Genomic DNA, 15,486 nt, shown 5'->3' with positions numbered 1-15,486 from the left:
GGTAGCATACATTTAATCCAAAGAGTTGTGGTGTAACAAGCGAATAGGTCAAGGCAGGTGACAAAACAAACATAAACAATATAAAGACAAGGCAGGAACATGTTTTGTAATGCACACTACAGTAAACAAGACAGTAAACAAGGATGTGTGTGTGAGTTGTGTGTGTATATATAGTCTATGAAATCAGTCCTGATCAGCTTCAGTTGTGTCTGTGTGTGTGACCTGAAACTGGTGTGTGGCTGCAGGCCATGATGGGATATTTAGTTTAGGTGAATCCGTTATGGCCACATTGCTGTAGATGATAAAATATAAAGAAAAATAAATCAATTTACAATGGGTTGTTTAAACCAAGCCTACTAAAAGACATGATTATTTTCAGGTCTCCTTCTGTGGTGTATTTTTTTTTACATAGCACATTGGTCAGCAAAAGTTGTTTTCATTGATGCTATAGGAATGAATAAAGTTAAAGACTGAAGTATTTTATAAAATGATCACAATCAACCGACTTTATTCACATAAAAAAAAAACATTGATCAGATTTTTGCAGTGTTTAAAACTGGTTGTATTGGTTACAACTCAAAAAGACTTGCTGCATGAGAACCAATGAGGTTTATTTGTACAGTAGGTCACACACAGCTTCTACAAGACCCAATGAGATTCTTTTCTGGCTCTCACCACACAATTGAGCTTCTGCAAGAATTGATGAAGTTCATTTAGGTGCCAAAGCAAATATTTGGGTCTCTACATGAACCAATGAAGATCATCTTGTGTTATATGGACAGAACCAGACAGAACTTATGGACATTTTGTTATTTATTCATAGAATTTTGTTTTTAAAAACAAGGATCAAAATAAATGTCAGATATATGAAAAATAATTTTGAGATTATAAGAACTGAAAATGTAACAAATAAACTGTGAAAAATGTACTACGCTATAGTACGCTACAGTAGGTCCCTCATATTATAACTCAAAAATACATTAGAAATTGTATTACACACAAATCATCTAAACATTTGCACATAATATAATAGAAATAAATATAAAAAATGAATAAATATAAATGTACACAATTATATAAATGAATACATAAATGGAATAATGGGCTCATCAGTTTGCAGAAATCTGTAGTTTTCTGTGGATATCTTCAGGCATATACTCCGTGTTGCCTGTTTATGGAACATATTTGAGCTTAAAGTCCACTGAACTGAAAGTCGCTGAGACTTTTATTTCAGTATGTTGATGTACTTTCAACTGAAACTGAATATTGAGCAGGGGGCGGGGCTTTCTTTACTTGAATAATTCCGTTACAGCAAACCAATGGTAAGAAGGGCATGGTTACGAATATTGTGGCTGAATCCATAAAACTGGCAACAACAGAGAAGGGCCACCACTCCAAACCCAGAAGCAAAAGGTCAGACTTGACAGAAGATCAACTTAAGAACAAACTTTTAAAAAAAAATGAATTAACTTACACCAAATATGGCTCACATAAAGAATAACAAGGTGGAATAGCCATATTGTCAAGATCACCAGTGATTTAACCAGAGCAGAGCGCTGGAGAACTACACATTGGAAACTATGTGGTATACAACTTTTCTTTGCACTCATACATCAGTTCCTGATCCCCCCTGATTATAAACACAGCTGAAAGCTCATTATGGACTGATTAGTAGGACTAAAAAAAACTCATTCACACACACTCTGGGCTGAGTCTTGTTTTTCTGTAAGAGAGCATTACAAAGTACTTCCTTGTCCTGCCTACCGTGTTTTTGAACTTTGCTTTGTTTATTGTTTTGCCGCCTGTCTCAACCATTCGCTTGCTTTTCTGACTACACTGTGAATTACCTGTATTCTAAAGTTTGCTTATGTTTTGACCATTGCATGCCTGACTATTCCGTTTAATATAACTGCATGTGGATACTCACTTCTGTTGTCCCTGGCTCTTTACACATAAACATGGTCAATTTTCATTTCACACAGACTTTAAAGCAAGAATCTATGAGGTTCATTTTTAAATCACAATATTTGAGCCTCCAAAGGAACCAATGAGGATTTGAGGATGAGAAAGATATGAGGTTAAGTAAATGACAGAATTTTGTGGCGAACTAACCTTTTAAAACAAATTAATTTGAATCCAACAATAGAAAATATTCAGTTATAAATTATGTACATGGTAGCTTTGTTCTAGGCTCACCTCTGATGTATGTAATGTACTCCCAACAGAAGCTGACAAAGCCATTCGCAGACCTGAGGCTCTGACAAAGTCTTGCCTGTGTGTTTTAGCTCCTCCAGCTTACAGTCCAGATCTTTGTCCTGAGGAACAGAGGAAAATTAAAGAGACATCAAATGTTATAAATGAAAATCCATTGTCTTTTGCATGACGCAGTGGGATTCTAGACATTGCAGCATACACTATAGACAAATGTAGATTAAATAAACAGTCTTTGTTCCTAAAAAAGATACTTCAAAGAGTAATACTGTGCAGTTTTTCCTCTATTTTCCTGTGTGTACATTCTCTCTGATCTTTCTCTGTTTGCATTTAGTGGATTGTGAAGTCGTCTTTAAGAATGTGAGTCTTTGGGCACCTATTTACACTTCAGACAAACCCACATTTCGCCAGTCACGATGCCCGGGGTCTCCAGAGTCCTCTGTGGGGAGCGTGAGAGAGAGAGATAGAGACAGAGACCCCCACTGCTAATGATCAAAGATGACTAAAAACAACTCTGAGTGTCAATTAAAAAGATAGTTCACTCTAAAATGAATATTCGATGATCATTAAGGGTTACTCGGTGCCAGTTTGAACTTGTATGACTTTTTTTCACTCCATGCAATATAACACGGGCTGAAATCCGCCTGCAGCTTTACGGCCAAGCAAACTGTGATGGCAATCAAATAGACTGATAGAATGTTCTTTCCCTGCCTCAAGAGCCGGCAGTAGTCAGACTCTTTAGCCAATCAGTTTGAGCAGGCTGTTCATATAAATAATCAGTTCACTGGTTCAACAAACAAATCCCTGATTTTTGATTTATAGCATGAATTAGATTATTTGCATAGTTTTAAATAGAGTTTAGTACTGTTTTTGGAATTGTTTATGTAATGAATATTATCAATAAATAATAATATGCAACAAATTAATTATATTTTGTGCAAAAAATGTCAATTCTATAATTAATTTACTTTTCACATTGATTTCAACTGCAATTTTGCAGTCGCCATTCAACCAGATTAATGAACTTTATTCATTCATACATTTTCTTTCCAGCTTAGTCCATTAATTACCACCGTAGAATGAACCATCAACTTATCCAGCATGTTTAATGTTAGATGCCCTTCCAGCCGCAGCCCCACACTGGGAAACACCCATACATGCTCTCACACACACACACTAAAGCCAATTTAGCTTATTCAATTTACCTATAGCACGTCTTTGGACTGTGGGGGAAACTGGAGCACCAGTTAAATACCAGTTAAAAACCCGTTAAAAATAATAATAATAATAATAAATAAAAAATAATAATAATAATATTTAATATAATTAATATTATTATTATTGATATTGTTATTATTATTATTAATAATAATAATAATAATAATATTTATTATTATTAATATTATTATTATTATTATTATCATTATGATCCATACTAATAAATTGAAAACAATCTAAATAAATGTATAATAATATTTTATAAATATCTTATAATTATATTTATTATTAATAATAATAATACTATCCATTAAAATAATTTGAAAAATAGTAAATTAAATTGAATTTCTAAATAAATATATAATAATAATAATAATAATAATAATAATAATAATAATAATATATTTATCATTTTTACTATTATTATTTATTTTTTAGTATCAATTATGATTAATTAAAAATAATAAACTATACAAAACAATAACAATAAAAATAATGATAAATGTATTATTTATTTATTTATTTATTCATTCATTCATTTATTTAATAATATCCATTGTAATAAATAAAAAAAAACAGCAAATTAATTAAAATTTTTAAATAAATGTATAATAATAATAATAATAATAATATGTAGTATAATATGTTTATTTATATTTATAAAATAAAATAAAATTAAATTAAATTAAATTATTACTGTACAGTTAAGCCAATGGAATAAATTATATTTCTAAAAAGATTATGTGACATTGAAGACTGAAAGATAAAATAAAAGCTAAAAGCTGCTTAAAATTAGTTCACTTAAAAGCAAAAACAGTCCTTTTAAACTGCAATATAATTCATACTGTTTTACTTTATAGACAGAGAAGTCATACTTGCATCCCAACCAGACCATTTCACATTCATATGAATCAAATTAACAAAACACAATTAAGCCCATGTAAATGTCTTACAACTATGACAGAGAGAAAGTTTGAAACAACATGAAGTATAAACTGTCCTTAAAATGTACAATAATGGAATCGGAATGAGAACATAAGCATGCCACATATTTAAGGCTTTCCCTGTTGTCATGAAGTGCCACCATGGGAATAATCAATCCCACTAATAATAAAACTCAGTCTGAACACAGCAGCACTCATTTCAATAACAACAGATATCTGTCAAAGCCTCAAAAGACTTCCATTGGGAAAGGAATGCGGTGACAGGAATAAGAGTCAGATTAGCACCCTGTCAGGTTCACCAGTTCATTTAAAAAATAGATAAACCCTCCTGTTCGCTGCCCGAAGGAAGTGTTTGCTCAATGTAAGCGGCACACGCCATGCAGCCAAGCAGAGGATGATTCGCATTATGGGTGTAATTGGACTTGGGCTAATTTGTCTCTCCCTTTAAATACATTTATCTACGGTTATGACCATCATCACTCAAAAAAGGCTACTCAAATGTGCTCAAAAAGCTTTTGTGAATGCTTTTCATGAGTGCAAAGGTTTAATTGAGAAATGAATTCTGGAATAAGCAGTGTAGCATGAACAGAAGTAATGAAAACCTTGCTTTAGGCCAGTCACACCTTCAATTTCCCTCTCTGCAGAAAAGAATGTTGTCATTTAGCTGAATGAAATGCATCAAAAGCTTTTAAGCAAATGCATCTCAAAAAGTCAGAGTGTGATCTCAGAGTGTGTGTAAAAGTGAGAGACAAAAATAGTGGCACAGTTACAGTCAAGACACTTGTTGTAAAAGATTTCCATTGACATTTTATGGCTCAAAGTATTACAGAAATATTATAAGCAGAGCAACTGAATTTTAATACTGTCAAAAAAGTTTAAATAAAATAATAAAATATTAAATTAAATTAAATATTTTAGATTTTTTCAGTATTAAAAGTCAGTTTAAAAGTCAATATTTTATCTTATTTGCTAAAATTTAAGTACATATTTTGTTCTTAAATTAATTATATACAATTTTAGCAAATAAAATAAACTTTAAACAAAATAATATAAATCAAATATTTTTGTAAAAAATTCAGTATTAAAAGTTAGTCAATACTTTATTTTATTTGCTAGAATTGTATTTAATATAAATTTTAAATTAATAAAATTCAATTTGAGCAAATCCAATAAAATTTAATTTAAATTTAAATAAAATAAAAATAATATTAAACTAAATTTTAGCAAATAGGAAAAATCTAAAGAAACATAAAACATGTAGAATTTTGTTAACATTTTGCAGTTTGTAAGTCGTTTGAATTTATATGTATTATCTTTCTATTTCTAAAGATTTTGGGTGACCAAACTTTTATTTTAATGTAAATAACGTTTTCGTGTAAATAAATAAAAAATTATATATTAAATGAGAAGTGAATAAAAATATTAATTTTCATGTAATGAGAATGAAATATTTTAGTTAGTGACACTGTAGATAAACAAATATCATTTTGCTTTTCTTTTTCTTTTTTTGATGCAAAAGCATAGTATAGAACAGAATAAAAATAAAATAGAATAAAAAACAATAATTAAAATAATTAAAATATAAAAAATAAAATAAAAAATACAATAAAATAACATAGAATAAAACAAAACAAGACAAAATACAAGAAAATTAAATAAAGAAAAATCAAGAGAAACATAAAAAATATATAAACTACTGTTGAAATTTGGCAGTTTGTAACTCAAATATCATTTTGCTCTTCCTTTTTTTACCTGATTATATTTTTGTATTTAAACCTATTTACTCAACTTTTTTGATACAAAACAAAACAAAATAAAAAAAATAATAATAAAAAAATAATAAAATAAAATAAATTCCAATAAAAATAACAAATAAAACATAGAATAAAACAAAACAAAAAAATAAAATAATTAAAAAACAGAATAAAATTTTTATTAAAGTACATAAAAAAATCAAGAGAAACAAAAAATATATAAACTTTTGATGAAATTTAGCAGTTTGTAACTCAAATATCATTTTGCTATTCCTTTTTTTACTTGACTATATTTTTGTATTTTAACCCATTAACTCAACTTCTGAAAAAAAAACTGATTAAAACAGAATAAAAAATAAAATAAACTTTTAAAACATAATTTTTAGTAGTAGTAGTAGCAGTAAATGTATTATACTACCACTACTTCTACTACAAAAAAATAATTTCTTTAAATAAAATTTATTTAACTGCAAAAACCAAGACACTGCATTAATTTTTATCATTGTATCACAATAATGAGCATGAGATTTTTTTCATCGCAATAATGAAGCCTTGGGTTGGAATTGTCCTTAATTGTCATGATAATAATGTCATAATGCAAAAACCTTAATTACTGTATCCCACGACTGCCAGATTTGAAAAAGAATGCGCAGGAGTTGAATTGATAGCCTGTGACTGTATTGAGGACGCTCTATAAAAGCATAATGGGTGCAAATATGTAGCTGACTGTTTGTGTTTACTAATTGTCTGGCACACCACCATGTAATTATTTGGAGAAACGGTGCCTTTGATGGAGAAAAAAAAAATATTCTGTTATAAATTAATACATAAATTTCCTCTACATGACTCGCAGCAGATCTCATTACCTCCCACTCCTCGGGATAAATGTCATGTCTGCATGTGAAAAGACTGAAGACAGAGAAGAAGAGGAATGAGTTTCTGTCTCTGCTCAGTTTGCTCTCCTGTTGGAAACGCCTCTGGAAGGGAATCATTAGAGCAGGGAAGCCTTTATTACACTCCGAGCCTTTTCCCCTTCAGCACACACACACACACACACACACACACACACAGAAATAGAGCAAAAAAAATAGAGAGAGAGAAAGACTATTACAGGAAGAAAGTGATCTGATTGGCTGTGAGCTCTTTACACCTGAGCGGTTGAGCAGTAACTATGAGCTGATAATAGATTGAGCTCTGCTTTCGCATCGATGTGACTCTGATCCAAGGGTGTAGAATTGGATTGAATATTGGGAGGTAAAGTTTGAGTGTGTTTGCTCTTTTTTAACATTTTAATTGTGTTTTTAAAGGGCCCCTGTCATTCAAAATCAACTTTTGGAAGCTGTTTGGACAGAAATGTGTGTAGGTAGAGTGTTTCCACAGTCATATTAGGCTGCATTTATCCTGCAGATCTTGATGGTCAATTCCGATTTTGTGACTGTACCAGATTTTTTTAATGCCTGGCTTACATCATCTTTTAAAAGTGACTCGTGTTTGATTTTTTGCATTTATACTCCACACTCTACAGATGCAGTGACCCAGAAAAAAAAAGTGGACACTTACTGACAATAAAATGATAATAAAAATCTGATGATAAAAGAGCGGTCTTATTTCCATTCCTGTATTTAATGGGTTTCATTTTTTTAATTCTTATTGACAAGTTGTTTTACTATAGTTGATGACAGAAAAGTTCCCATTCTTTTAATCTAGCCTTTTTTTAACGAGTAGGCATCTTAATCTAATGTCCATGGCGTGATTTATGCACATGATTTATGCAACAGTTTTATATCAGTTTAAATTGTTTACGTTTTGCGCTCTCTCTGTGCCACATGCGATTAAAACATCAGAATTGAATACAAACACAAGTCTCTTATTGTAAATTTCATGACATCCATATCTCACCGGAAGAAGAAGTGGTACACTTTATATTATTTATTGCATTTTGAACTATGCTTTTTAAGCCATGTAAGTCTTGTAAGTTTGAAAACAATCTGTTCCCAAAACAATTTTGTGAAAGACCTAGTCTAATTCAAACAAATATTAACATGATGTGCATTTCTTATTTAAATAATAATAATGATGATGATGATAACAAATAAGCAAGCATTTAAATTAATGAATTATTAACAAGTACCATAATAAATATACTTTGTATAAATTCCAATATAAAAAAATGGTCACGCTTTACAATAAGGTTACATTAGTTAATGTAATATTGTTCACTAATAATGAACAATACAATTATTAATCGTAGTTTAACATAATAATGCATTATTAAAAACCAAATCCCTAACATTAGTTTATGCACTGTGAGTTAACACGATCCAACAATGAACAACTTTATTTTCATTAATATTAACTAAGAAATACATTAACAAAATGTTGTTTATTGTTTATTCATGTTAGAAAATATAATAACTTCACCCTTATTGTAAAGGGTTACCAAAAAATGAATAATTACTTCACACCTCAAGAAGATTCATCCATTTTCACACTTTAAAACCTCTTTGAGTTCAATCTCTGCAAAATAAGAGAGTCGTTTACCATTTTACACAGAAAGCTTATGCAACAGAACATACACTTGCACTACACAGACAGAAAATCAAAGATCAAGGAGACTAGTCTTGATTACATTGAGTGTCTGTCAGACGCACCTCAACCTATGAAACACCGAGGCAAACGCACTTAAGATGAAAGAGAAGAGAACGAGGAGGAACTACAAGCCAGAAGCAAAAAAAAAAAAATGCTTTCATTCGATTCATATATCTTCTTCTTGCTTCATTCGACTGTGTTCATTGAGGATGAGATCAATGGCAGGGGTCTATTCCACATCTGAGTCTGCGTGAAAATGAAGCTTGATGCAGATGCTCAGCGCAGGAGGAATCACCCTTAATATACGCAGGAAATGAGGAGGCACAACTGCACAAGACATGCAGTAAGAACACAATCAAAACAGCATTAACATCACAACTGCTTTGTATCTCATCGTGGCATCTGCTTGCTTGGAAACAATGTGGAACCAACAGCTGTTAAAATGCAAATTTATGTCATTTTCTCTTTTGCCCAAAAGCTGGCAATGTGGTGTCATTGCCAAGTTTTTACATCAGAATCAGAATGAGCTTTATTCGCCAAATATCCACAAACACAAGGAATTTTTTTGTGTTTTTTTTTTTCCCAAGAGTTTAGGGTATATGCAGTGCTCAGCATAATTGAGAACGCCCCATGTTGAAAATTAGTATTTTTTTATCTATTCATCAGTGAATATAGGCAATGTATTTTGGTGCGTTTAAACAAAACAGATTTATTAAACAGATATATTTATTAAAATAATATTTTTGTCACCAAACTTGTTTAGAAATTGAAAGAATGCAATTAAATTCAAACAAAATATTGCAAAAAAAAAAAATTACAACCTACAAAATTTCAACAAAATGTTTACTATTTTTGCTTCTCTTGATTTTTCCTCTTTTTTAAATTTGTATTTAATATTTTTCTATAACATAAATATGGGTGTACTAGTTTTTGGACCGCTATCGTAAGTCATTTTGTTGGATAAGCTCCAGATTTGGCTTCAGTCCTGACTAGTCTAATGTATATGCACAAATATAATATTGTACAGCTCCCTATTAAAAATATCAGTTTAAAAACATAGATTTGTAAGAGGTGTACTCATATATGCTGAGCACTGTACAGTACACACATACATATCAACACAAGAACGCTGAATGACTTTTAAACTTTTTAAGTTTAAATTTACTACCCTTTTGTTATGTTCTGGATGAAAACATCCATGAATTAAAGTGCTGTAAAATGTATCAGATAAATATTTTTTCACGTTTTTTTTTTTTTTTTTTTTTTTTTGCATAAATCTGTTTATCAACCTTAGTCCTCAAAACTACTAAATGTTTTGAAAAATTACAGGAATTTAATTATTTAATTGGCAAGTTCACAAATGCTGTCACTGATGCTGAGACTGCTTTTGAGGCAACTGCTTTACTCGCTTTTTAAATAAAGTAAATAATCTGCTTTTAAAGTGCAGAGACCGGGATGAGTTGGATCACATAATCTCTCTCTCTCTCTCTTTCTCTCTCTCTCTCTCTCTCTCTCTCTCTCTCTCTCTCTCTCTCTCTCTCTCTCTCTCTCTCTCTCTCTCTCTCTCTCTCTCTCTCTCTCTCTCTTTCTCTCTTTCTCTCTCTCTATTTCTCTCTCTCTATTTCTCTCTCTCTCTCTCTCTCTCTAATAAAATAATGGTTATGTTCAGTCAGTGGAGTAATTAATGTTTTATACTGTGACATTATTTTCCTTATTTCGTAATTAAATAAGGACATTTGCTTCCCAAAACCCCCATTATTTAAATGAGAAATCTCATTCTCACCATTTTTTAATTAATTTAACAGTAATTAAATTAAATTAATTAGTTATTAAATTAAATTAATTTAACAGTAATTAAAATCATCTGGTACCAGTGCTTTTTGTTATAATAATATAGGTGATAAAATAAAATGAAGAGAAAAAAAACACATCTCATTTACATTATTATGTTAATGCAGTATTCTCACATTTTTTAGGCACAGAATTTTACCAAAATAATATTAGTTGGTCAAGCGCGGCCTACAAAAATTGGTCCAGGTCAGCACAGCTTTAAACTATGTGACAAGTCTAATAAGGCTAATAATTTCAAATGGATGTGATCTGACACATCAATTAGTATAGCAATCAGAACAAGAAAAACTCTTTATGGTGTCCTAAAGCAAAATATCTGTGTAAGATTGTAAGGGTAAGAAACACACTTCCAAGGTAACATTACAGCTATTGCAGCTGCTGGCTTTTGACAAGACAGAAAGAGGCATGGAAACAGCACCAGAAAACACTGAATTTCATTTCTACTTCATAACCTAGGAAACTTCAGTGTTCTAGATAGGTATGTACTTAAATGAAAGTTCTGGGTGAAACCGAAAAAATTCTGGACGCATTAGTACAAAAAAAATTGAACCGAATTCAAAAATATTTGGAATTCTTAATTACTTTACTAAATAATATAAAGGGAGTCACGGTGCCGCAGTGGGTAGCACAATCAGCTCACAACAAGAAGGTCGCTGGTTCGCGCCCCGGCCTGGCCAGTTGGCATTTCTGTGGAGTTTGCATGTTCTCCCTGTGTTCGTATGGGTTTCCTCCAGGTGCTACAGTTTACCCCACAGTCCAAAGACTATGCGCTATACAGTAGGTGAATTGAATAAGCTAAATTGTCCCCAGTGTATGTGTGTGAATGCAAGAGTGTATGGGTATTTCCCAGTGCTGGGTTGCGGCTGGAAGGGTTTTTATGCTTTTTTTTTATACATCTTACTTTAATCATATAGCTTTAATTCTATAATATGAAAACAACTATTATATATTCTAGTTCCTCTAAAAGCCTGCCTTCAAGAGGCTCTGATTGGTCAGCTAACATAATATGCTCTGATTCATGGATCGCTCCACGTCATCAGGAAGCGCTGCACCTCTACTAGCACATGCTTTGCTATTATGTAAATAGTGTCAGTTACTTTAACTGATAGCCGTATCAGTTTGAGCCTGAATCAGAGAGAAAATAAAACCTGACAAAAGTATTTCATATATATTTGGGTTTTAAGCATGTGTAAGTCATATGAAGCGTTCAAATATCTCTTGCGAGTTAATAATTTGAGATGCAGAATGTGCGGAAAGCGGCAGCATAGTGAAGATTGTGAGTGTTTACAGGGGTTTGACAGATAAATATGAATTTGTAGCCACACTGTTAATAGTCTCAAACAGCATTTCCCGCTGTTTACAGTCTTGTTTACATTCTTGCAACAACATACTATGAACGCTAGAAACTATGCATGTAATAGATACATTTGAACAAAAAATAATCATTACAGGTTGTAGCTCACAATCCACATCTTCTTCTACTATGGTAGGAGCTGCTCCTTCTTTGAAGGAGTTTTTAGTCAAATCCAGCACTGAATTGTGTGAAGCTGTCCTTTGTCAAATGCTAGCGGTATATATTTTTTATAATTCTCTAGAAAATAATTAAAATTAAACTGTAAGCATTTTTCTCTTTGTGTCGTGTCATTTGGAAGTCCAAATAAAAAAAAAAAACTGAAAATAGCAACATTTGGATGGCATTTTAGCTTTCTCTGCTATAACATTACAGCGCATCTGGCCACACCCCTTCACTGCGAGGGATAACCTGAAGGGTTTATGATATCATTAACCTGGATGTAAGTTTTTGTAGTCCCAAAACTTCTTTCCCTGTAGGCTTTGCTAAGCTGACTATGTAAAAGCCAATGTCTACCTTTGCATTGAACTTTGAGCGTATTACATTCAGAGATGTTGTTATGTTTACACAGCTACACTACACATCAACTAAAGTTTAAAATATGACAGTAGTGGACCACTACTTTAAGAACTCCACTGTCATTTTAATTTTGTTATTGAGGAAAAAATAAGTGTAGCAAATATGTACTTATTACTCTAAACATCACTTGCAGTTTCAGGAGTGTGGATGGTGTCGGGATATAAAATCACTACAAATGGCGTTAATAAACATTAGCACAAATGAGATAAGATGAGAACAGTGTGTCTTTCATAGATTGATTCTGGCATTTCTTAGTCTGTGATCTCTTCAGAAACTCTTGATGAGAGATCAATAGTACGCAATTCAATATCTCGTATTTCACTATCTGAAAAAACAGACAAACATCTTCATTTGCTTTTTTATTTGTTCTCAAAGCAGTCAAGGAGAAACGATCAGAGATCTCATTGCTGATTTTATTTCAGTTTCTGAACGTCCATTAAATTCACTGAGAGTTTAAAAGCAGAACAAAGACACTCTGGACAGCAGCCTTTGTGGCAAAGAAAGAGATAACAGAGACGTGCAGAATGTAATAATCACTGACCAAGCCTTCCAAAGCATAAGGCAGAGATGACACAAGACTGTTCTGACCTGCAGATGTGTCCTAATAAGCAAGCAAAAGATGAGAAGATCAGATGGAGAGATTGACACAGAAGCTATAGAGGAGATGAGAGTGACCTCTGGGTAATACCAGGATGCTCTCAGCATCTCTAAACCATTGCTGAACACAGAAAATGCACTGCAGGGATGGAGAAAAAGCAGGACGCTATAAGTAAAGTAATGGAGGGCTGGTTGGAAACCCAGAATTATGGCTACCAAGTCATCTAAACTCATGTGCAACCTATTTTACTCATGTAATGTAATGTATTTACTATAATGCACTGAAGGAGAAAGGAAAATAGAGCAAGTTGTTACTTTTTCAATGACGTTTTGCACTGCAGTGTGATGCACAGTAAGATCAGTATGTATTAAAAAAAAGAAAATAGTGTGCCTTTTGATTTCATGAATTCTCTAAAATGTCATTTGTATATATATTTTTAAACCAATATAAAATGGATGATCCTGAAGTGATTTCCCAGATTGAGTTAACTTTTAAAACTTTTGATACTTTTAACTTTTCTTAAAGGTACCTTGCTTTGAAATGTGTGCTGTAATTTCACCTGAAACAGTAGACAGGGCAGGGCACAGAGTAGCCCCTCCCCTTTTTACAAAACAGCCTATAGCATTTAGCTTTTTATCACATCTCTGCGAGTATCAGTCAGAGAGTTGCTGGGATCAAGCACATCAAATAAAAAGCAAATGAGAAGTGTCTTCGAGGGGTTGGGACATGTCGGATACCTGCATTTGATTAGACACAAGATTTGATGAGAAACTGTAGTGTGAGGTAGGATTAATTTAGGGTGGAGCTTCTATTGTGTCACTGTTTTGGTGCACACTTGCTTATAGATATCCTTAAACTAACATACTGATACTAACATCTAAAAAACTTTAATTTGATTTCACGAGGACTTTAAGAATTAAATTTTTATTCAAGCTAAAAGGCTCTGTTTGACTCAAAGTTATGGGATTAAAACATTAGCTTAATTAGTTTATTTTATGTTTAAGTGTCTAGCTTCATAAAGATTCTTCAGGAGCATTGAGTCAAGTAATCAAATTACTTTTCAGGCAACTAAAGTAATTAAAATAAAATTTTTATGACCTAATTATTCATTCAACCCAGGCTCATTGGAATTATGTTACCAGGGATACATTTTTGAAAACTAAGATATATGTACAGAGGGTCACATCCTCTTGCAATTTCTGTTTTCACAGTTTCCATTTGGCTTGTGGCTGTGCATAATCAGCTTGATATCGACTGATCCAGCAAACTAGAAAAGAAAAGCTATCGCAGCCACAAGCTTCTAATATGAAGTCACTTGGATTTTTTTGGGGTTTGTTTTACCTAGTTTCTGGAACCGTCCTTTGATGGACTCAAATCCCAGTCTGCTGTAGGTCCCAGGTCTGACGCCATTCATGGTGAGCAACCGAGCAGACCAGTCAGACGCAAAAAGCCATCCATACTGAGGTAAAAACTGCCTTGTAACATTAATTTTACACACAAAATGCTGACATATGTACCAGCAAGCACATATTTCTCGGTTCTCAAACATGTATCCCTGGGCACATTTTCCCAATGAACCTGTGTTGTATTAATTAGCAAAAAGTAAATCAGTTTACCTCACAAAACTCAGTGATGATACAGAAGGCGTCTCTCTCCAGGAAGCTGCTGTAGAATTTAAGGATGGCTGGGTGGCTGAGCTGAGAGAGAAGCTGTGCCTCTTGAGTGGCATGGACCGTTTCATTGGGTTTCAGATCTCCAACAGGAATCTCCTTCAGAACCTTCCTGCAAGACAAACCACAGAAAGGATCTTCTTGAGTTTAAATACAATGTCTAAACATCCTTAAAACAAGCTTGTTGCATTGATATGCTTAAATACTATACATTAAAGAAATGACAATAAAAAATGATTATAGTTTTTTTTAACTGCTTATTTAAAATAAGCCAAAAACACCATTCTTGGGGGTTTTTGGAACAACCTAATATTTTATGTTTAATCCATTTAAATTTGTAAAAACTAATATGTCAACTTAAATCCTTTTTTTTACACTACTGATCAAAAACTTGGAATAATTAAAACTTTCTAATGTTTTTTTTAATTAATATTATAAACTCCCCACGCATCTTGGAATCATTTTAAACACCCAGTGCTTCTTGGAAAAACTTTATGCAATTCTGAGGGTGCTCTAACAGGTGAGGGGATTTGACAACCACATTTAGGGCACAAGCTCACCCCTCTGTATGAACCAGAGACTTTTTTTAAATCAATGCCTTATATTTATGGGAAACATTGTGCAAAAAATTAAATCTAAACTAATGTAAACGTGTTGTTCTCTGCTGATTTAAAGTGCTATTTTTATCCTCACTTCTAAGTTGTTTTAGATAAAAGAGTCT

At 32.3% G+C, this 15,486-nt stretch overlaps 1 protein-coding gene across 12 annotated transcripts in view; it reads right to left on the bottom strand.

Moving 5' to 3' along the window:
* The window catches only part of nek11 (NIMA-related kinase 11), a 247,266-nt gene that overhangs the window by 208,669 nt on the left and 23,111 nt on the right, over window positions 1–15,486 (bottom strand). For all 12 annotated transcript variants that reach the window (XR_012392449.1, XM_073926501.1, XM_073926500.1 and 9 more), the window contains 2 exons: window positions 14,712–14,877; window positions 2,197–2,315 (listed from right to left, as the gene is read on the bottom strand). Coding sequence is in view for 11 of the 12 variants with exons in the window: in XM_073926501.1 (XP_073782602.1) it covers window positions 2,197–2,315; window positions 14,712–14,877 (285 nt within the window). In the remaining variant the exon portion in view is untranslated. The remainder of the gene's footprint in view (window positions 1–2,196; window positions 2,316–14,711; window positions 14,878–15,486) is intronic.

Source organism: Danio rerio, chromosome 16, assembly GCF_049306965.1.
Source record: "Danio rerio strain Tuebingen ecotype United States chromosome 16, GRCz12tu, whole genome shotgun sequence".
Classification (NCBI taxonomy): domain Eukaryota; kingdom Metazoa; phylum Chordata; class Actinopteri; order Cypriniformes; family Danionidae; genus Danio; species Danio rerio.
Note: the sequence above shows the minus strand (reverse complement) of the source record. Positions and strands in the feature narration are given on the sequence as shown.